A 22,778-nucleotide genomic window follows, 5' to 3' on the forward strand; every position below is an offset into this window, starting at 1 on the left:
AGACATCCCTGTGCTTCTTGTTCTTCCTTTTCTTTCTCTCTTCCCATCAGTGAGGTGCAGGTGGCCTGTAGGTGGCTTGATTTGGGCTTAAGGAATTCAAAGGATCGATGATGAAGGGAAGGCACCCTCCTGCCTGAGACTACAGAGGCTTTTGCTCTGCCAGCTCCCATTTTTAGACTGCTGTTGTCTACCCATCTGATCTACTCAAACAGCTAAATAAAGCTTTAAAAGCCTTCCACAGGTACTTTAAAGCACCCTGTGCTTATAAAACATGTACTTAGGGGAATATCTTTACATTTAAAAAACCCCAACGCACCCTGAAGGAAATTGATTTGGAGCATGAAGAATCTGTATCTTCTGAGATGACTGAACTGTATTCAAGGAGTTGGGGGACTTCCGTGTGGCAGTTGTTTGGGGACAAAAGCTTAGGGCAAATGTGTGGTATTTTGTTGAAGGCAAATATGTTTGTAGTCATAGTGATGAAACGGGGACAACTGTCTGCATAATACATTTAATATAGCTAGACAGGATGGAATCAAGGCTTGCAATGTAATACAGTGTGCTGGTATGCTATCCTGGGGGATAACATTGGGAAAGGCAATTCTTCCCTGGTCTGGTTCCCCTGTGAGTAACACTGCAAGTTAGACATCTTCAGGGAGCTAGTTACTTCTCCCATTTTATCTGGAATTGTACCATGGTGGGCAGCCGATGGATGGGAAAAGAATGAGAGATGCCCTGGTGGTGGTGTATGAGTGCACAGACACACAAACTCAGCTTTATTCTTTTTTCCTGAATGTCCTTACAGTGATAGATACACTGTTGAACGTAAAGCTACAGATGTAAACTTTACTCGTTCTTACTCAAGGGAAAGGGTGGTTAATGAACTGTTAATAAGGTTGAGAAAATTCAAACTTCTTAGAACTGGCATAAAACAGTAAATACGTGGTGTTGCCTCGTCATTTGAGCTCTGTTTGCTTAATAATTTGTTTTGTAGGCATTTAGGCAAGCTTTCCATTTTGCAATATACTAATATTTTGAAACCTTTTGTGTTAATTGAACATAATGTCCGATACCAGTATTTCTGATTCTACCTGCGTATTTTTAAATATTAAAAAATGGTCAGTTTAATGCAGCACCCTTCATTGATTAGAATTATATTAATTCTGTTTAATATCTTTTTCTGTTACAGAGTTAATGCTGTATCACCACAGAGAGCAACAATGGGAATATGCAGTTTTCTGTTGAAAAGTTCTCTCAAGAGCTCATGATTTTTTTCCATCTCTCCTCTTAACATTTCTACTACTCCGCAGACATGGCTCACCACGCAAGGCCTTCCAGATTAGTCAAAAAGGAAGAGTTAGGCAAAAGGAAAACTAACCAGGGCAAAAAGAAATCTAGCCAAGTGAGAAAGAAAACCACAAAGACTTCCACAAAAGCTGTTAGTTCTGGAAAAGGCAAAAAGCCAGCACAAGAAAAAGATGTTAAGAAAAAACAGCAAGAAAAGAAACCAATCATGAGCTCTTCAGGTAGACTTCTCAGAAGCAGTGTAACCAGAACCTTGTCTGGAGCGTCTTGGGTGAGTTTGGAGAAAGCTGACAGTATCCTCTTTCATAATCAGGATTCTTTCAACATCAATGGCTTTACAATGTCTCTCCGTAACCGATCATTCTCCCGTAGATTGTCCCAAACTCCAACAATTGCAAAACCCAGGAAAGCTGCAGCACAAAAAAGGCTAGAAACAAAGGAAAAACATGGACAAGAAGCCCTGGCAGTAGTAGAAGAAAAAAACATAGAAGCAGGCGAAAGTGTTTTGAAACAAGATTTAGCACAAAATGAATTGGCTCCTCTGCCTGTAGAAGATACTCCATGTAATGTAGGCGAAGAGCCTGCTACTGCACATGCCAGTCAAGAAAAAGAGGTAGAAATACCCGAAACAAATGACTCCATTCCAAGTAGCCAGGTAACTGATGACAATACAGAAGCGTCAGAGGTGAAATGCAAGCATGAAGACCCGCCCTGTGAGCAGACACCCAGTGATCTCGATACAGGTAGTTTAGCTGAAGCAGTTGTTGAAGATGCTGCGCTTGTGCTTCCGTCTTCTCCTTCTGACTCCTTAATCACCTCTGAATCAAACTCGAAGGTGTGTGCAGAGACTCCCTTCGACCTGGTGCCTAACAGTAAAGAACCTGACTCCAGTTCTGTCGATACCTCAGACCTCAGCTCAGCAGTACTGCTAGAAGAGTCGGTCCCACTTGCCAAATCCCACATTGAGGCAGAGTCGGACCTGGTGCTACCTAGTGAAGAACAAGACTCGAATTCTGCACCTGTAGTTACCTCTGAGTTTAACTCACAAGAACATTTATTAGAAGATGCAAGCTCACTTGCAGAGTCCTGCTTGAAGGCAGGCTGGGATTTAGAGTCTGAGAATAAAGACATTGATTCAAATTCCAGCTCCGTGGCTGCCACTGAATCAAATTCGCCTTTACATTTTGAAGGTGCCAGCTCACCTGCAGAATCCCACATGAAACTGGTTGTGGATTTTGTACCCGTTCACAAAGAACTTGACTCAAATTTGGATTTGAGCTGTACAAGAGAGAATTCAGAATCTGACTCAAAAAGCCTATTTACAGCATGTGAACCAGTTTCTGATACCTCTTTAAACAATATTGAAGTGGAGGACATAGAGCAGCTTGTTAAATGTATCGATGCAGAGACATTAATACTGAATTCGGGTTATGTCCCCACTTTATCTCCGGATTTAGAAAAAAGCACAGTCGATAAAATCTCTGGTGAAAGCTCTGGACAGTTCTCTGAAGGTTTTGTTTTGGAGTTGCCTTCAAGCACGGAAATCTCCGCTCTTGCCTCAGAAAAAGCCATAAATGCAGATTTGCCAGCTGACTCAAGACTGCAGCATAATGATTATTCATCACAGCTGGGAAGTGTCGGAGTAAGCTTGAATTTGGTTCAGGGCAACGTGAGCGACAGTGCTGAAGCAGTTGAGGCCTCAGGGCCATCCTCTCTTAAAAATCCAGCTGGTGATTACCCTGTTCCATATTCATCTCTGCTCCCTATGCTAGAGAAAAAGAAACGAAGGCGTTGTGGAGTCTGTGAGCCCTGTCTGCGGAAAACAAATTGTGAAGAATGCAGCTGTTGCAGGAAACGCAAAACTAGTCACCGGATATGTAAAAAGAGAAAATGTGAAGAACTGAAAAAGCCACCACCGCCAATCATGCTACCTTTCGAGGTAAGCCAAAGAAGTTGCAAATTAAGTCACTCTTTTGAGGCTTGAGGTACATCTTAAGATTCTGCAAAGGGAAATGCTGGTCACTGTACAGCTTCAAGAGAGCTTAGGGTTACTGTTGGAGCTAACAGGTTGTATAGTAACTTTCTCTTGTTGTCTATAGAGGTGTAGATTAAATTGAGCTGGAGTTATTCTTGTTCCTGCTGTGTAAATGCATAAAATCAGAGGTAAGCAGGGCTTTAGCTTTGTGTTCCAGATACTGGCCAAAACAATGAGGGCAGGAAGAGATGAGAAAGATTGAAGTGCCAAATGTGGGGAGGGGGGAGAATGAGAGTAGTCTTAGGAGACTGTGAATTGTTAGGGAGAGTGTCTGTATTTCAAAATACTCAAGGTTAAAAAGCAAAGGAAGGCAGGCTGTTTGATCTTTTAATTCAGTTAAAGTAATTTGCTTGTGATGACAGATTTGGTGGAAATAAATTTATTAAACTTTAGGACCAAATTGTAGCTGCATTTTCCCCTTTCACATCTCTCTGCCTTTCTAATTGTCTATTCTTCTGTTTCTCTCATTTCGCTTCTCCTGCCTGTCTCCCTTTGTCTTTTACCACATCCCCATACATGCTTTCTTCTTCTGTGTTTCTTACTCATTTTTCTGATCCATCAGCCTTTTATAACCCAGGTCATTACTTTTGGAACAAAGAGGAGGGGAAAAGACAGTCTGTATGCCCCTGTGATAACAGCACTGACCACCTGAGAGATTTCAGTTCAAGATCAGGCTTTAAATCAGGTAAGTAGGGAGTTGAACGTAGATTTCCCACATCCCAGCTGAATTCCTTGACCCCTGAGCTGCAGAGTTAGCCTCTGCACTGCCACGTCCTGCTGGAAGCATTCTGCTTCATATGATCCAATGGTACCTGAGCCACAGATGGGGAGACGCCGTCTTGGTAGTTAAGTCACTGAGACATTTGCTTTGGGATGTGGGAAACTCAGGTTCAAGTCTCTGCACCAGTGTGTACTCCGAGTGGAGCAGTTCAAGCTGGGGAGAATGCACCTACGAAACCTTTCTCGATAGCAGTTTCATTAAAATGGTGTGTTCTTACAGCAGGTAGAAATTCCTGTCAGCTGCGGAGATCTCGGGAGACCTCCTGTTCTCACCACTCTCTGTCCTGTGCTTACCAGGGTTTGCAGAGAAGTCTGTTCTGTTTTTAAGGTAGGAAAGCAGAAAGAAAAGTCCTGTAGCAGTGAGGGGATATGATATATTCCCCTTTGTGGGGGAAGTCTATTTTAAATTATAATGTTAAGGGAAGTAGGTTTAAACAGCTTGGCTCAGAGTTCGTTCAAAAATCTTTGTCGCAACTGCTCCTAAATGCTCTTTAAAAAAAATAAAAGTGAGGGGATAGACAGCTATAATGTGACTTAAGATACATATTAGAACAATAAAGGTGATATAGGACTGGTCCTGACTTTTTACAGCAAAAGAGTAGTGACATTATGTCCTTTTGTGTATTTAGCCAGTGGGGATCGAAGAAGCTCATGGGAGAGAATTGGTGGAGTCGAGGTAGGAAGTGATCTAAAAGCCATGTTTTAAAAAGGGTTTTGGCAGGGTCGGTGAAAGGAAGCACTCCAGCTTTTCTGTCAACCTTTGTTTTCCAGGCTAAACATACTTCTTTTCTTGTTGCTCAAGCTGACCTTCTCCTTGCAGATTAGCTTTGCCCCTTCACCTTTGTCCTCTCTGGGCGTTCCTTTTGCTTTCTTTATGAGAGATTCCTTGTTTTTATGCTTTTCTTTGGCAGCTTTTTTTGGTATGCTTTTATTTTTATTAAACTGGTTGCATTTTGTACAATGCATTTAGAGCTGCACCAGAGGTCGCCTCCATTTCTCGTTAAATTTCGTATGAAGTTTGAGTACTGTGTGGAGGAAATGAAATATTCCTGACATTTAAGAACATGTCAGGTATTTTCTTATAAAAATGTATTTGAATGAAACCTGGTGCCTTTTCAGATATTCCTAGAACCAGGCCTTTCCTCACTTGTAATATCTAGAAACCGTGTTTTGAGAAATGAAAGAGGGAAGTATTTCTACAATGTAGGTATGTTAGGAGAGCTCTTTAAAGATGTTGAGATACAGGGGGAGGTATTGGGGGATGGGAAACACTATATCGCTCTGCTCAGCAGCTGTCCTTTAGATAAGATTGTATGTAGCACTCCGGAAGGGAATCCCATTGTGTTTTCCCAAACTGGTAGGACTGGGACTGCAACAGCTGGGACTTCTATGACAGTGATGTGTTTCAAATAAAGGGCAGCTGGAGAAAAAACAAAACTGTAGGTCTCTGTCCATGGTATAGAAAGTGAACGTAATAATTAAGAGAAATGAGGTTGGCTTCAGTGCATTCCATGTTCGGAAGAGTTATGCATCGCGCTCTCTCATCTTGGTGGAATGTAAGCATTTTTTGGAGGTGATTCACTGGGAGGAGAGTGTAGGGGATAGACATGCTCTTCGTGAGCATAGTTTAAACATTGGTGTTTTGCCTTAAAGGGAATTATCCCTTCCTATTCTAACAAAAGTCACAATGAAGTCAATGATAGCTCTGTACATTAAATGGCTGTAGGATCGCTGGTGCAAGGGTCGGCAGTCCACGCGTGCTGTTAAAGAAAATTAACACTTTTTCTTTTTTAAAGAGTTTACGTGGATTTACAGTTGTAGGGAGTAAGGTCTGGCTGGTAGAAGCCGTGAATGTAGACTGAAGTGCATATTCCACCACACACGCCCGTGTGCGCACAAGCATTCAACCCTCAGAGAGTATCGGTTGCATGTTTGGAGCTGGTATTAGTTACATTACTGTTATTTTCATTAACTCATGCATAATCCAAATAAAGATTTGAAAACTATATTGGACTTGAAAAATATCACTTACAAATAACATGCACGTAAACCTTCAGTGATACTTTACCTGGCTGAATGTAAAGGGTTTTGCAGGGACGTGACATCGTGAAAGCCTGGATAAAGCATTGTGGGCTGTAGTTCCAAGCTCCAGTGCATAGCAATATTGTTGTATGTTAGGCCCCTCTTCCTGAGGGATTCACACCATGGCTGTTGGTCAGGAGCAGGTGAAGAAAAAACTCTAAAATATGTAGGGGGAAAAAAAATCTTTTGCTTACTGAATGTTTTGAAAGAGCAGCCGGGTAAATAAAAAGAGTAAGCAAGCTTTGAGAAGAGGAGGAAAAAGGCTTTATTTTTGGTTAGCGTCCCCCTCAGAATGAATAATGTGGGAACGCTTCACAGTGAAAAGAGGGTTTGACGAGTTTACGTACACGAGAGTGTGATGCATCTGTATTTTTGTCTTGGCTTTGCACGACTGCTGACTTCTGAAATAGTTTAGCAGTTACTGAAGGCTATTCCACAGTTACTTTCTACCAAAAAGTGTATTTCATGTCAAGAAGTGGTCTGCTCTGCTGTTGTCGCATCATCATGCGTGTCAAGGCTGGCTGAATGCGTTGCGATGTGGGGCAAGGATTTCGTCGGCTTCAAAACCAGCATGTGGGTAGGGAAGGTGGTCCATCATTTCTGTTAATTTTTCTCCTTGGAAAAAGGATTCCTGTTTGGCATAGATGAGTGTAGCAGCACACGCTCGGGATCAAAACGCTGCCTTCTGGGCACTGACAGTCCTCGATTGAGTCGATTGTGGTGCACGGCAGGTGCTGTCAGCCCAAGAGGGCTCTCTGCCTGTTTTAAGATCCCACCTGGGCAGGGAGCCCTCTGGCTTGAAAGCATCTGCTGGGGGAGAGCTTTAATTCGTATTAGGTAATGGACCGTGTTAGATTTAGTGGGACCTGGAGTCAACAAACTGGAAAAAATAATAAAAAAAAAAAAATAAAATCAGTTCACTGAGTGTAAGTTCACTGGGTTGACCAAGGTGTCTTGAGACATCTTATTCAATAGCTGTAATCTGAGTAACATGGAAATATTAAATAACAATAAGGGCCTGCTTGCTTGTGGGTTTTTAACGTGCCACCAAAAACCCAGACATATTTAAAAAGGATGCAGCAATTAGAGTTGGTTGGGAACTTTCCAGTAAGCCATTCCTTAAATGGAAAATGCTGATTTAACAGAAAGCTTTCACAGCTACTATCTGTCTCTGCAACTATTTTTCGGGGGAAGTTTCTCAAGGTTCTGAATGAAATTTCTGCTTAAAACTTAAAAAGGGGGAGATAATTATTAGAGCAGCTTGGTAGTTAGGGCTTTTTGCCTGATGCAGACCGGGGGCTTGAACTTTGGTCTCGCACATCCCATCTATCTTCTCTTGAATTTTTGAAAGGTTTGCTCTGCTTTGGGAACAAAACCAAATGTCGAAATCTCAAAAAAAAAAAAAAAATAAAAAAAAATCTTGTTTTCTAGCCAGACCTAGTTATAATCAAGAAATTTAGACTTTGTGGTATTTATTTTACAATAGACTCCAGAAATATTTAAGCCAGTTGAAATTCAAAATGAGTGAGCATAAAAATGCTACTCTTGAATACGATACTGGAGAGTTTTGTAAGGGGATATAGCACATGGGCTGGAAGAGTTGGGGAACGTGTGGCAAAGCTGCGTACAGCCTGCTCCGTGGGTGCAGGGCAGGGGGTGGAGTAGTGCAGTTCACTTTTATTTTACACACGTGTGCTCTGTGGGTATGTAAAATAATTGCAACTCACACTTCTTTGCTATTCTCTGTGATCCTGGGTGTGGACTATGGTGCAGCCTAAATTAGAAAGAAGTGGGTTAGTTTGGGGTCTAGTTACTTTCAGTGGATGTGTTTTAAGAAGTTGCCTCTTCACTGCTCCTTATTTTCTCTGCCAGTTCTTGCAGCTTTTACAGAGAAATTTTTATTTGAAGAGATGAAGAGATTTCTTTCGTTCCTTGTGTATGAGGACCCATCCTAACAGGAGGGGAAACTGCCCAACTAACCAGGAAACCTGAAACTACCGCCTAAGCGCTGTCCGGTGCATGCAACAACCTGGGGATTAAATAAGAATACTGGGTCTTAGGTTTCTAAGCAAACAAAATAAATATTTTTTAATATTTTTTTTTTTCCTGGACCATAAAGCATCTTAAGTAGCCAAAACTGCAAAGAAGTCAGATCACCGTGTGTATATACCTCTCTTCTTTTTATTACACTTAAAGACCCTTGCAGACTTGCGGTGTTTTAGGAAGGCATTACAAATCCGTACTTTTATTTTACCTGGTTCTAAATCTGATTTAATACAGAACTGTGGTGCAACAAATGAGCTTAAATACAAGGTAGTATCAGACAACAAAAACGGGCAAGAGCTTTCTCTTACTTGATCGATATGCTGCAGAATGAGTTGTGTGTCTGCATCGGAGCATTTGCACTACATAACTGATTTGCACCAATGACCGGCCAGGAATTGTACTTTTTTTTTTTTTCTCTAACTACTGCTAAATTACCAATTTTAAATTGGCTGAAAGGATGTTCTTGTAGGTTTTTTCATGCGTAGTCTGGAAATCTATGGCCAAGTGGTTTAGATGTCAACTGTGAATAGTTTTGGTCAATGGGTGGGTGACAGGTGGTGCGTTTTCGATGTGTCGTTAGTGGTCCGTGGTCCAGGGCTGGCAAGTGCCTGTGTGACATGGGCGAGCTTGGCCTGGAGAGCGGTGGTCGAGCTGTGCCCCCTCCATCCTTCTCCCGCCTGCGTGGAGGTTTTAAGCAGGTGCAGAGGTGAGGAAACAAGTGCGTTTCATCTTTATGGGGTGCCCTGTTTGTGTGAGGCGCTGTAGGAGCGGGTGGAGATGGATCCATGTGGGTGGTACCCGGCGGCCCGGGCTCCCGGTGCCGGTCCCGGGAGCCCTTCTACACCAAGCAAGGCGTGTGCGTGGAGGCACGCGTGCACGCGCACCGGCGCCGTGTCCTCGCCTGACCCCCTCCTCCCCCCCGCATATGTAGCAGACCCGACAGACCCCGCGACCGCCGCACGGGTGGGTGCCCGCCCACCAGCCCCCCGCGCCCGAGGCCGTGCGGTGGCGGCGGCTCCGTATCCGGCGGGGCGGCGAGTCCGTGCCGCCTCTTGCGGGCGGCCGTGGCGGCGCCCGCACAAGGAGACCCTTTGTTTGGGCAGGGCCGGGGCGCGCGCGCGCCCGCCCGCGCGGGAGGGAGGGAGGGAGGAGGCGGGGCGCGCGCGCGCGCGGCGAGAGCCGCACGAGGCTCGCGCCCGCGACGCCGCCTGGAGGAGGGCGCCGCTGCGGCAGGAAGCAAGATGGCCGCCCGGTGGGCGCCGCTGTGAGGAATGCGGGGCACCAGCGAGGCCGGCTGCGGGGGGGCGGCCGGGCCTCTCCCCTCGGCCGTCTCCGGCGTCGCCGTCTGTCGGGGTGGCGGCGGAGGGGCCGCGTAGAGCCTCCGCCGGCCCTCTAAAGTGCCGCATGTAAAGCATTCTGGGTATTTTAAGAAATATTGCAGTTCGATAATAAAATCGGAGGGTGTCTGCCTTTGTGACCACAACTTATTCTGCAATTTGATGTTTTTTTAGGTTCTAACTGAAAACAAAAGACCTCAGAGGAGGAAGCAAAGAGTTTTAAAGGTAACCGATGATTGCTTTAATATTTATCCCCTCCCATTTTAAGCAGCGTTTTCTTGTCCTAGAGATTAGGAAGCCAAAGGGTTAATTTCTGGGAAGCGGCGCTTTCCAGCTATTCAGGAGATTAGCTAATTTTAAAAGCACAGAACATGTCTCTTTTTTTTTTTTTTTTTTTTCCCTCTCCCCTCCTCTTTCTCTCCAGCATGTTGTATACATATTTGAATCTTTCTGCACAAGTCTGCAGACCAAAAAGTTTGCTTTCCATTGCATTGAAGATTCACTTTAATTTCCTCTCTTCCTAGTTTCATACTTCCAAAGGGAACAGTTGAATGTTGGTGGGGCTTTTAATGTATATATTTTATGGTATCATTAATTTAATGCGAGAAGTCAATGTTACAATGCAAACCAAATTAACAAAATTATATGCGTACATTACTGTAGGTTTGATTTCCTTCTTTTCTTTAAACTTTAGAACACCTCAAGTGAAACTGAAAATTTTGTAAACTTACAACAGCCTTCAGTTTCACGTGGTTACACGTTTCTTCCAGATTCTTAAGATGGCTATCTTTCACGATAACAAAAGATTGGTGTTTCAAATGGAAACGTTTCAGTTTTTATAACAAAATACAGACTTACTACACTCATGGCTAATTTTTTTTTTTTTTTTTTTTTACAAAAGTAACAGGTAGCACGTTGATATTGTGTCTTTCAGTTAGTCTTTAGAATGTTTTGAATAGAAGTTAGTCATTACTTCTGTTGTTTCAAACTAAAATGTTGGGAGGATGGATGGTACAAGCAAGATGAAGCTAAGGAAAATGAGAACAAATATATATCGTTAAACTTGCTTTGTAGATCTTTTCTCTTATACCAGCTAAATGTAATGTAAGATAGTTTAGTACTGTTTCAGGATATTAAAGTTTCACAAGTTATTGGATGTAGTGGGTTTGATAAATGCTGAACGTCTGTAGAGTAACTTCATTTGAAAACATCCTGATTTCTTACCGGTTTTGTCTTCACTGTTACATGTTACAGAAACTTGCTTAAAGGAGTTACGATTTTGTAAGATAAAGCAATGTTAAAAGTTAAGATTAAGCAAGGAGCAAATAACCTTATTGGACTTGCAAGTACGTCCAACCTCAAGGGTTGTCTCTTTTCATGTGGGGAGTAGTTGTGCAAACCACCTCCGTGTATGCTAACAGTAGTTGTGATTGTATGACACTAGCAAGTGTGTTTTTTCTTTCATTAAATAAATCAGTCATTTTTTTTCATTAAGTCATGGATATGCTTTTAATTCCTTATTTTAATCACTGCTGCTCTTGTAACATAGCACATAGGTGTAGTTAAAACTTCAGCATTTGTTCATTCTATGTTTTGTCTGGTTAAGTTGATAGCAGTGTGCAAAATAAGGACTGTTTATAGATGAGTCATTCAATTTTGTAAGGTGTAACTGGTATGACACCTGTTCTGTCAAAGTGTGCAAAATCTTTTTTTTTTTTTTTTTTTGGTGATAGGCAGATGTGTTGTATAAGGCATCTGTCTACAGTAGGAGTTCATAGTGGGTCTTCAGATTTTTCTCTTGAGTTCATTTTACCACTGTTTCTGATTTGATGGCAGGGCAGGTTGCTATGTAATATGATGCTGTCGTTCTTCTCCTTTCCGAAAAGCCTTCTGAAGAGTCTTTTTTTTCCTTGGCTCTTAAATGGAAAGATTTGTCTGTTTTTATGTGTGCATAGTATCGTAAGTTAGTCATTGGACTTGTGTTTATTTCTGGTTTGACTTTTCCTTTGCTGAATTGAATCTGCAGTGTTTCCTCTTTGGTTTTCAGTACTGTTCTTTGTGTTTTCTAGTATTTGTCTTTGTTTTGTGGTGCTGAAGTGTATTTTGTAAGAGTTTATTCACTTGCATGCACCAAGTAAGGCACAGTACCCCTGAAGGCATCTCATGAAACACCTAGATTTGGGTTGGTGGGGTTTTCCTTTGTTTTTTGCAGGGGAGGAGGGAGGTTGGTCATCTTAAATTAGGTTTTGTATCTCTGCAGTAACTTAGAAAAAGCTACATAATTTGCAGACTTCTTTACAAGGGCATTTTTAGAAATATGCTGTTCTGGTATATGACTCTCTAGCTTGGCTTGTTATTGGTGGGACTGCCTTGGGAGGTGGTATTGTCACAGCTATTGAATTATAACTTCAGCTTTTAATTTAACACTTGGTTGTGGTTGAGGGCATCTGACCAGTGACACTTCTGAAATTTTACCAGATATTTTGCTTCAAATAGTGTTGTAAACTTTGTTGAAGGAGGATTTGTAGTACTTTTTTCCAATAATACATGGAGTTAGTATTTCTCTGATCCTCCTAACTTTTATAGGTGCACATTTATTTACTTGGAGAGCTAGTGCACTTTTTAATTGTGCTTCTTAGGACCAACATATCTACGAATTCTTCTGTACAGGGTGAAAATAAACAGTGCTTTCCTGTTGAAAACAGGTTGGACAGATACAAACATTAAGACTAAAAGTGATAGGTGGTATTATACTGTATCTCTCACTATTTGTCGTTTTACCCACTGGTGTTTTGGTGCTCCTTTCTGGTTATTGTAGGAGGAGTCATTTGGGAAATTCTTTTGTGCCATAAATACTATATTAGGTTCTCCATGTTTATTTTTAAAGCGTATCTGAAATACTCATCATTTCTAGCAAGCAAATGCTCATTGAAGAAAGAGTCTTTGTGAGTCCATAGTAATGGATGCTAAGGAAGGAATATACTCATGTTTTTTCTTACCGTTTATATTGTGTCTTTTCCCTGGTTAAGCAGACAGTTCTTTAATTTTATTCCTGATAATGGAAAGTCTATATAGAAGGGATTCATACTTAAAAATTAATTTGCCTGCATTTCAAAAGGTGTATTATGCACCCTGCTTGACTTCATGTAATTTTCTTTTAGCCACTTATCAGTGTTCTCACTGCAGTGCAGTGTGCTGCACCTCTCCTTAATGGTGGGGAAAAGTTTGCAGTCATGAGCTTCGAAGAACAGGACACTTGGACATGGCATATTGTCAGGGAAATCTGTGGTTATCAAGTATAGACAGCAGTGGCACCGGTAAGGAAACCTCCCATAGATCAAAATCCAGCTGATGAAGAAGGTGGAGTCCGTGGTCTTTCTACTAGGTTTTGTTTAGCTGAGGTTACCATTTGGATGGCTGCCGATTTTTCCTGCATTGATGGAGATTTAAAAGATTTAAAAAAAAAAAAAAAACAAACAACAAACAACAACAAACCAAACAACAACAAAACACCACAAAACTGACCCCAAAAAAAAGAAAGAGAGAGAAAAAAGGGAAGAAACTGTGGGAGAGAGATCCAGAATAATATATGCAGTGCTAAGTGAGTATTGTAACTGCATGCACATTCTTTGTCCTCAGACATACTGTTTGCATGTTTATGCATAAACACTATAAGGGTAATCGTGTGCACCAGAAAAGTGCGAACGATGCCTGCTAAACTCTGTAAAATTTGTTCAGTTTAAGCCAAGCTAAAAGTCAGAGATGACTCAATATTTAGAACTTTTGGTTTGTTTATAAACATCATATTAGGAACAAGTAAAAGTTTCATTTCCATCAAAGCTACAAATACATATTTGAGCACTCTCTTAATTTTTCTCCTCCATACACACAAAGCATAGACTTTCTTATATAAAAAAAAAATTGGTTTGGCAGACCTGCTGTTACCCTTTCTACAATGAAGTTTTAGTTTTTCTGCTTAAAGAAATTAAAAATACACCTTTTTTTCAAGCTCCTATGTGTGTTAACAGGAGTTAAGTAACTGCTAATGTTCATCGTAATGCTTTGAGTGAGCATGGATTGAACTGATTTTGAGCATTTATTCTAAATTATGGTGTATGTTTTTAGTGCAAAATGTCTGCCAGAATACTTAGCTGGAAGAAATTCAATTTTATTACTCTTTTTTTTTTTTTTTTCCCTTTAAAGTAATATATGAGCAAGTCAATGGATGGAATTGCACTGCAGTGGAATTTTACAGAGGAAGAAGACAGAATGGTGTAATACAAGTTGGAAAGGATGTTGTTCAGAAAATACTTATCTTATTCTTTGTGTTTTTAAAGGGACATTAACACCTTGGAACATGTTCCTTCAGTAAATACCAATTAAAATTGTTTGAGTACTGGTTGAAAGTGTCTGCCTGTTTCTTATGTGCCTTTTTGCTCCCTTTTTTGATAGGGAGAGCTTACTCTTGATATGTGAGTGGCCTACAGAAATTAGTTAACTTCTATTTTAAAAAAAAGTAATTTAACTGCTAACTTAGTTTTAAAAAAAATATCTAGGTATCATTTTTTGGAAGAAATGTTCTTCTCATTTTGGCCTTTTTCAAACTGGCTGTGCGTCTGTCTAAATGGGATTAAAGTTTTTTGCTCTTGATGGGTTCATTCACCTCACTTGATGTGCGCAGACATGATTTTGGTTGTAATTTAGTAGCACACTTCCACGTGCAGCCTTTCCAGCACTTCCACGTGAATGCGCTTATGTGAGCATATGAAGCACTTCCATATTTTGTTTGTACAGTGCTGCTAAGACTACTCATGTATGTAGATGTTTTTTGAATGGAGTCCTAACAAAGGCAGCCTTTGTAAATGGTCTGTGAATTATTAATCTTACTCTAGTAATTTTCTAATCCTTAATTTTTCCAGCCAGTTTCTGGGGGAGTTGAAGTCTGTGCTTTGAAGATTTTTTTCCTGTGGTGCAGGGTGAGCTGTATAGGATGCAGAGATGCTCGCTGTTCCTTTTCCCCCCTGTTCCTGCAGAGCTCCCTTACTTCAGTGTTTCTCCCTCTCCCATCCATCCACCTTCTTCTCAGGACCCCTGCACTGCTTGCCAAGCAGCACCATGGTGCTACCCTTTGCCCCCACAACCCAACTCCCCAAAATGTTGAGGGAAGAAAGGGACACAGTCCTTTGAGAGGAGGACAGGGAGGAGTAGTGTTTTCTGTTTTAATTCATTTGTTGCTGTAGCAGAGCAGTTGCAAGGAGAGCACTACTATTCTTCTCAGGGAATGGTGGAGGCAGAGGCACAATGAGGCTGGCAAGTGTTGAGTAAGGCCAGGCTGAACCTAGCGATGATAGTGGGTTTGGAGGGTTTTTTGCACATTTTGAATCGGTATTTATTTATAAATCTTGACTGTCACTGTGTGTTTTAGTGCAGTGCTGCGTCTTCCACTTTAGTGGATTTAGAGGTGGTGTTTCTTAAAAAGGTAGCAAATATATTTGATCAAAAATGTCATAAAATAATCAGTAAAAGTAATTAGTTTGTGGGAAGGAAGGAAAATCTACATGTGTAGATGAAGGTCAGATGCATAGGTATATTGCTACATTGTTCAGGTGTTCTTAATGAAGTTGAAGCACTCTGAAATAAACACTGGTTTCCTATTCCAGGTATGTAGTTTTGTTGATACTAGTTGTATTTACTACTGGATTATGAGCTTTCTTGAATATTTGCACTTGCTGTGTGTAATGTAGGCATTGAAATAATTGAGATGGCTTTGCAAATTCCAGAAATCTGTTGTCAGTGTTTGCTGTTTGTCTACACATTTATAGATGGTAATATCTAGAAAATGCTTTGAGAATGGGCACTACTTGTTTAGAATCCGATACTGTATTGCTAAGCAAGTTTGATTATTGCTTTTAGTAGTGGATGTGAGAGAAAACCAGTGAGAAGCCCCAGACTTACTTGAGTGGCACCAGATTCTCACTTCTGTGTTGTTTTTTTTTTCTTTCTGCAATGTTATACTAAGATTTTTATATTTAGTGTAACTGAGTATGAGAAAGTTAATTTAGCAGGCACTACTGCAGCAAACTTTCCCAGTGACATTAGTAGGAGCCTTGCCTATGTAGAGACCAAAATATTTCATTCCTACTAAAATAAATGTGTAATTATAGGATCTCATTTGGGAGGGAAGAAGAATCCATGCATTCTTATGAAGGTGTTTTCTTTTTAAATGTCAAATACGTGAAACTTAACCAATATCAAGTAAAAAGAAAGTGGAAATTACATATAAGGAACTAACAACAATGACTTTTCATTAACTTATGTAAAATTAGGACATAGAATATATTTGACTGTCCTTACTGTCCTAACAGCTTTAACCTTAAACTTTTTGGAATAATAGGATTTTTCAAGGCAGACTTAAAATTGAGTGGTTTGTGTCTTGACACTTGACTGTGAATTCTGTTCTCGATCAGTGTTCTGTTGGTGTTGTCTGTATTATAATTTAATTGGTGCTCTGCAGTAAAATTTGGCTCTACCTTTTATTTTCCTAAAATAAAGGTTTTGCTGAACTTGTGAATAAGAAGAAAAATTTCTATGTATCTAAAAATGTAAAGCATTTACTTTTGTGACAGATGATTGCTGTCTGAATTCTGCAGCGCAAACACCGCTGTTGTTGCAGCACTGCTCCAGACCAATGTTGCTGTTATTCCAGTACATGAGTGAAAGTTGGTACTCCTGTAAAGAGGAAGTGGAAGTTACATACAGTGTAAATTCCATTTTGAGCTTTACTTAGAACCACAGGTGTGCTAGCTCTGAGAGACAAAAGAGAAACATCATTTGCCATTTTGTAGGCTTTTTTCCTGATGAGAATAAGCAAAACATAGATGAAAAATACTGAATAGTGCTGCAGCCTTGTAGCTTGGTGGCTTAAGTCATCAGCATGACTGTTTTTCTTTCTTATCTGCGTTACCTTTAGTTGCTCCTCTGACATACCTGTCACCAATTTTTCTATTGCTAAAGGGTATTAGTTATTTTTCATAGTCTTGTGGCCCCTCATCAGCTTTAAAACTAGGCTAGACTATACCCATAATACAGATGTTTAAATTTGGAGAAGACTTGTGTGTGACTTGTTGCGATGTGTATTTGGGACCCATGCTGATACTTCAGAGTAAGGGGAAAACAGGATATATGTGTGAGGGCTGGTTGGCACTGTTAACTTAAGGTGCTGTGTGTCTTAGCTGCTCTCAGACCAGGTCTGCTACCAGCATGCAGCAACTTGTAAATTAAGTACTTTGTTGTGCAGCAAATGGTTAGGCACCTAAACTGGGCCCTAAATTAAGGAGGTGACTGTCTTCCTGATTAGATTATAGGAGGGGGGATGTTACATTGTTACCTTAGCAGTTCAGATCTTTAGTGAAGTGAAACTGAAGGAAAATTACTAACTTGGATCAGTTTGGTTCACATATGGTAGTGCCAGGCAAGTTTATTGTGATCACTTGTTCTTGTCCTGAGAGGTCTTGCAGACTGTAGCAATTTAGTGGGACTTACTGGTATTAAGCATCATGCTTTAAAAATATCTCAAAGAACTAGCAGTTGAAAATTCCCATGGATGAAAAGTGTATCAAAACACCTAACAAGGTGCTTAAAAGATTCTTTACTCTTTCTCCATCCCACTGCAAAAATGTGCACTGTAGTTCCAGTCCAGACTTCTCTGGCCTTAGCTTAAAGTCATTGAGTTTTGTTATACTTTTGTTTGCTAGAACAAGGAGCCTTCTGTTATCAGCTTTCTTTTCCACATAGCTGCAGTTTGTGGCTTTTCAATTTTCTTTTTCTTCGGTAAATTGCAGAGAGTGAACTGGAGGCTTTCACTTCAAGATGTTTCAATTCTTTGTCACTTTCTTGGTGCTCCAAGCCCTCTCCAGCATATCAATGTCTTGCTTGAATTGGGTATGCCAGAACTGGAGTTTTTATTCCACAAGCAGGTGCAAAAGTGCCAAGTACAGGATAACCCGTCTTTTCCTAATTTTGTTGTTTATGCACCCAAGAATCTTACTAACCCTTTTGGCCATAAAGTTTCAGTAGGAGTTTCTATAGTTACTGTGGAGTTGATTATTGACCATGTTAAGGTCTTCCTTAAAGTCATTGCTTTCTAAAAATGAAGACCTGCATTTTGTAAATACAGTCCCACGTCTTTGTTGCTAGATATACAACTTCACCTTTAGCTGCATTGAAATGTGTGCTTGCAGCTGGCTTTCCAGTTAGTTTATGAAGCATCATGTCTGATCTTTTCATTATTTGCTATTTTTCTATCAGTATTAATTTCACTGTTCTTTCAGGTCACTGCTAAAAATATTATGTATAGCTGTGATCGGTTCCCTGAAGACCCTGTTACGAACACTGTGATAATTCTCCATTTACAGTTAAGGGCCAGGCAGTACTTTCTTAATGCTATGGTGATGGTTTCATAAATGAGTAGGACCACAAGAGACATTAGCTAGATGGATAAATTCAAAGACTGATTTTCTTTCATCTCTGTGCTTGAGTTAAAGCACATTAGGGGAAGGTTGTATTAGGGAATACGTATTGCTGCTGATGGTATCATTTGTCTTTTGTGTCTTAATTGAGTGCTATATTTTCCAGAGCTGCGAGTGTCTCTTTGAGTGCTTGGTTTCAATGTTGAAGACAAATGATTGAGTAATTCAAACCACCAGTAAATAACAAACCCCAAACCCAAACAAAACAAAAACCACCAAGCAAGATGCTTGTTTATGTTTGCTTCTGTGGCAGAAAAAGTACTGTAATGTTTGTTTTTTTTTTTCTTTTTTAATACATCCACTTCTTGGGTGCCTGTGTAGGAGGTGTCTGTGGCTGAGCGTGTTTTTCCAAGTGGTAATCCAGTAAATACACTTCTCTGGGGGTCACCATTTGAAGCCTTTGGAGCCAGAATTAGCACCCTGTAGTTTTTGATGTGTTTGGTTTTTTTTTTTTGTTTGTTTGTTTGTTTTTTTTTTAGTAAGTGCATCCTTTAAGGTCTGATACTGTAGATCTTCCTTGTAAGTGATCTCCCTGAAGTTGTTATACAAAGTGGGCAGGAGAACTTTTCTGGCGGGAAAGCTGCCTGTTGTTAGAAGAGCATGGCAGAGAGGATAAAATGGAGATGAAACTGAGAAGGAGAGACCTAACCTGTAACTTGGAGAATGTTCTTTGCTGTTGTGGATATGGATACAAACCAAAATTACACTGTCAGCTAGAGTAGACTTTCCGGCTGTTGTAAGATCCAGTGTGAAATGGTACCTGCTGTGATACTCAAGTTGGTGGCTTTGGGTGGATCTGATACTCGGTTGTGGGGGAGTTAGGGGTGAGGGGAATCCCTTCAGGAAGGCCTGGGTGTCCTGAGCAATCTCTGCGTGTCTCAGGTCGGGTTGCTTCCTCTGGTTTTGCAGAACCTCTTGTTCCTCTGAGTTTCTGTATAAACCAGCCCCTCTGCTAAAGCTTGTCTACATCATTTTACCAAGAGTAGAGGTTATTTGCCTTTATTGCAGTAGCTTCTAAAATACAGAATACCTGTCCTGTTCATCAGTGCCATCTGTGAACATTGTTCTCCTGAGGAACAGAACATCTTGTATATGCAGGCTGTGTTGTATTAATACAGGGCCACAATCCGCTTCTCTGCGCAGAGACCTGTGGAAAATGTGCCTTACCTGAGCTGCTCTAGAAGTGTGGTGTACTAAGAGAGTGTTTTCTGTCCGTGGTTGTTACGCTAGTGTGGTGGTAATTGCTTTGTGCCTCTGGTGAGGTTCATGGGAATATGCGCCAGCTTGTGGTTTGGGCCCTACTCAGCTGCTCTCCTCTCTGTTCCTGTAGCCTGCTCGGAAACCCTGCTCAGGCTGCAGCCTTGGGCAGTAACTTACAGCGCATTACTGTTGTCTCTGTTACCCGTAGTAAAGTATTTTTTTTTTCTTGGAGTAGTGTGATCCTAAATAGAAGTTTATCCTTAAATGTATTATTGTATCTGCATTTATTTTTGAATGCAAAAAAACCTTTGCTGTACTTAGAAGGTGGCCTATATTTTCCAGAGCATCCCGCCATTACATTTATCTCTGTTTTAACCAGTGCACAGCTTTCTACATAGCACTCGGGTTAAGCAACTGTTTCTCCTCGCCTGTGCTCTTTGTCTCCCTATCCGGTCCCTATCTTATCTCCATATCCCTGTAAGTTGGTTCTGTACAGTGCAGGTCCTGAATTCCACTGAATTTCTGCATGACCTGGGGAGCAGACGCTAGAGAGTAGGAATAAATTGCATAGGAGTAAATGGCTGCTGGTCAGCTGGCTAATGCTTTCTTATCTTTCAGTGAAGCAGTGACATCTGAAAATTGGATCGTGAGTAAAACACCCTGTTTGAATGTTAGATGAAGTTCATCTGCGTGTTTGTTTTTTTTTTTTTCCAAACAGTTTTTCCTGAAAGAAAACTTCTGTTGCAGTATTTGAGCTCTGAGGAGCTGCCAGCCCTGTGCCAGCGTGGAAGGGCACGTGGGGCTGGCTACGTGGCTGCAGACACTGCAGGAGGATCCAAGCTTACCCATTGCACTGCAATGGAAAAACGAAGCAAAGTGCAAGCGCTTCTCACCCACTCTTCCTTTTATGTTGATGGATGTTGTGACCTTGGAAGAACTGCCTTTCGGGTCTTCCCGGTTATTGGCACAAGCTAGGGGGTGCAAGCATTTTTTGATCTGTATTCACATGAGAACCTGGGCAGAATCCTATAGGGAGGGCTAGTTAGGGGGACTTGGCATTGGTTGTCATGTAACTCGTCAGAGCTTGCTCATACTGCCGTTTTGTCAGCCCTTGATCTGAGCATCATTCTGCTTTTTGGGAGTGATTGTTTCTTTAGTGTACGATATGTGTTGTTACAACCTATAGAGTTTGAAACGAGACATAAACCTATGGCCTGCTTTCTGTTGTACAGAAGATGTGGAAATATTGTAGAGTAGCTTTGGCATTGTATTTTGATTGTGAAATGGTGAGTTCTTTGCACTACCTTAGAGGCATCTTGTGTTAAAAGAAAAGTTTAATATTAAAGTCTGACCCTTTTCAGAATGGTGAAATGATTTGCTGTAGCTGGCTTTTCATGTGTGCTGGAAGCATTAGCTCACAGAATGATATTTTGTGTGTGTGTGTGTGCGTGTGTGTGTGTATATGAGTGTGTGTATATAAGAGATAATGTCTGGTTGAAGTTGAAGTAATATAGCAATGGCTGCAGCAGGCTGTACTCTATGATTCCTGTCCAAATAGCACTAACTACTGCCGAGTCTAAGCTAGAACATGATTTGTTAGTGGTTTATGTCTCCAGATAGAGTAGTGCTCTCCTTAATGAGGAAGAGAGGAAATTACTTTTATTGATCTGGTTTATTTTTCAGCATTTCATTACACTTGTGTAAAAGCTTTAGAAATCAATCAGAATGGACTTATGTGCTTAACTTCCATGAATTTTGAGACACTGGCTTGGAACTGTGGTATCATTGTCTGTAATTTTCACTAGGGTTTTTTTGAGTCCTGATTCAGGACTTAAAGATAGATTGCTTCTAGGTTGTTCAGCTGCAAAAGGTTTTTGCTGAGCTATTACTTTTGGTCTGCCAGACTTACGTTGAGGAGAAGAATTAAATGAGCTCTGCCTCTGTTAGTGTGTCTGCATTTCTTTTTATGTTGGGAAACAATAACTTCGCATATTAAACAGAAAAGGCCACTGGAAAGTCTGGTAAGAGAGGGAAAAAAAAGATAGTTTAGGTTTCATTGCAGTTCAGTAACAGAAGAGAAAAGGCAACATAGTGCTCAAAAGGAAAAGAGTTTGATTTAAAAAAAAATATGATTTTGTGATAATGTTTATTCTTTGTGTGGAAAAATAAAATATGAATCAAATCATGCCAATGATATGATTCATCTGGTTCTTTTTTCTTCCTCATTGCATGTGGGCAGCTTCCAGTAATGTTAGTGGAAGTTATGATGTATGAGGGATAATTTTATTTTAAAAATAATCCCACTTTACTGCTGGGCTCACTGGGGTCTTATGGGGACACAGCACCGCACCTGTACGCCACTAGCAGATTAAGGAAAATGCTGAGTATTTTTGAGCATAACAGTGCTTTTTGGTCAGATTAAGGTATTCCATTGAGGAGCAACATAGTTGACAGAACTGTGATACATCTCATTGCTCTCAGTCGGCCAGACTTAGATTTTTTTTTTTTTTATTTTTTTTTAATTTAGTGAGTGACAACCTCTAAAAATGAAAGGAATACAAACATGTGTTGTGTTGAAAACGTGCAAATGCTGGGGAGCTGTTTTAATCTATTTGCTTCTATCTCCTCAGCCTCCTAATTGTCTAAATAATTTTTAGTAACAATTTAGTACTCAGCACTGGTGAGGCCACACCTTGAGTATTGTGTCCAGTTTTGGGCACCTCAATACAAGAGAGATATCGAGGTGCTGGAGCCAGTGCAGAGGAGGGCAACGAAGCTGGTGAAGGGTCTAGCAGACAAATCATATGAAGAGCGGTTGAAGGAGCTGGGACTGTTTAGTTTGAGGAGGAGGAGGCTGAGGGGAGACCTCATCACTCTCTACAACTATTGGAAAGGACACCGTAGAGAGGTTGGTGCTGGTCTCTTCTCACAGGTAATTAATGACAGAACAAGAGGGAATGGCTTCAAGCTCCAACAGGGTAGATTTAGACTGAACATTAGGAAAGAATTTTTCACAGAAAGAGTGGTCGGGCATTGGAATAGACTGCCCAGGGAGGTGGTTGAGTCACCATCCCGGGATGTGTTTAAGAGACGTTTAGATGTGGTGTTGGGGGATATGGTGTAGGGGAGAACTTTGTAGAGTAGGGTAGATGGTTGGACTCGATGATCCCAAGGGTCTCTTCCAACCTAGCCGATTCTGTGATTCTATGATTTTACATGCTTGGGTCAACTTTTGGACTGATAGAGATATTATCTATACTTTTACTGAAGAAAAGCCCAACAATTTCATATCCTAGTTATTTCTGAAGTTAGATTAAGGTAATTGAAATCCAGCTTTTACACAGGTATAGAATTGTGGGTTTTTACTTTTCCATGGTGGACTCTTAAAATCTTTTCTGGTACAGTTGCAGAGGCCTGTGTAATGCGTGTACCCCTGCTAATAATAGACCTGCTTAACTGCTTTTG

At 40.8% G+C, this 22,778-nt stretch overlaps 1 protein-coding gene across 1 annotated transcript in view; it reads left to right on the plus strand.

The window, feature by feature from the left end:
* Positions 1 to 1,312: 1,312 nt before the first annotated feature.
* TET1 (tet methylcytosine dioxygenase 1) overlaps positions 1,313 to 22,778 on the plus strand; it is a gene marked incomplete at its 5' end in the record, with an annotated part of 63,110 nt that continues 41,644 nt past the window's right edge. The window contains 2 exons of the mRNA XM_082486319.1: positions 1,313 to 3,244; positions 9,760 to 9,810. Coding sequence (XP_082342445.1) covers positions 1,313 to 3,244; positions 9,760 to 9,810 — 1,983 coding nt within the window. The remainder of the gene's footprint in view (positions 3,245 to 9,759; positions 9,811 to 22,778) is intronic.

The sequence above is a fragment of the Vanellus vanellus genome (assembly GCF_965231255.1).
Source record: "Vanellus vanellus genome assembly, chromosome: 7".
In the NCBI taxonomy this organism is placed as follows: domain Eukaryota; kingdom Metazoa; phylum Chordata; class Aves; order Charadriiformes; family Charadriidae; genus Vanellus; species Vanellus vanellus.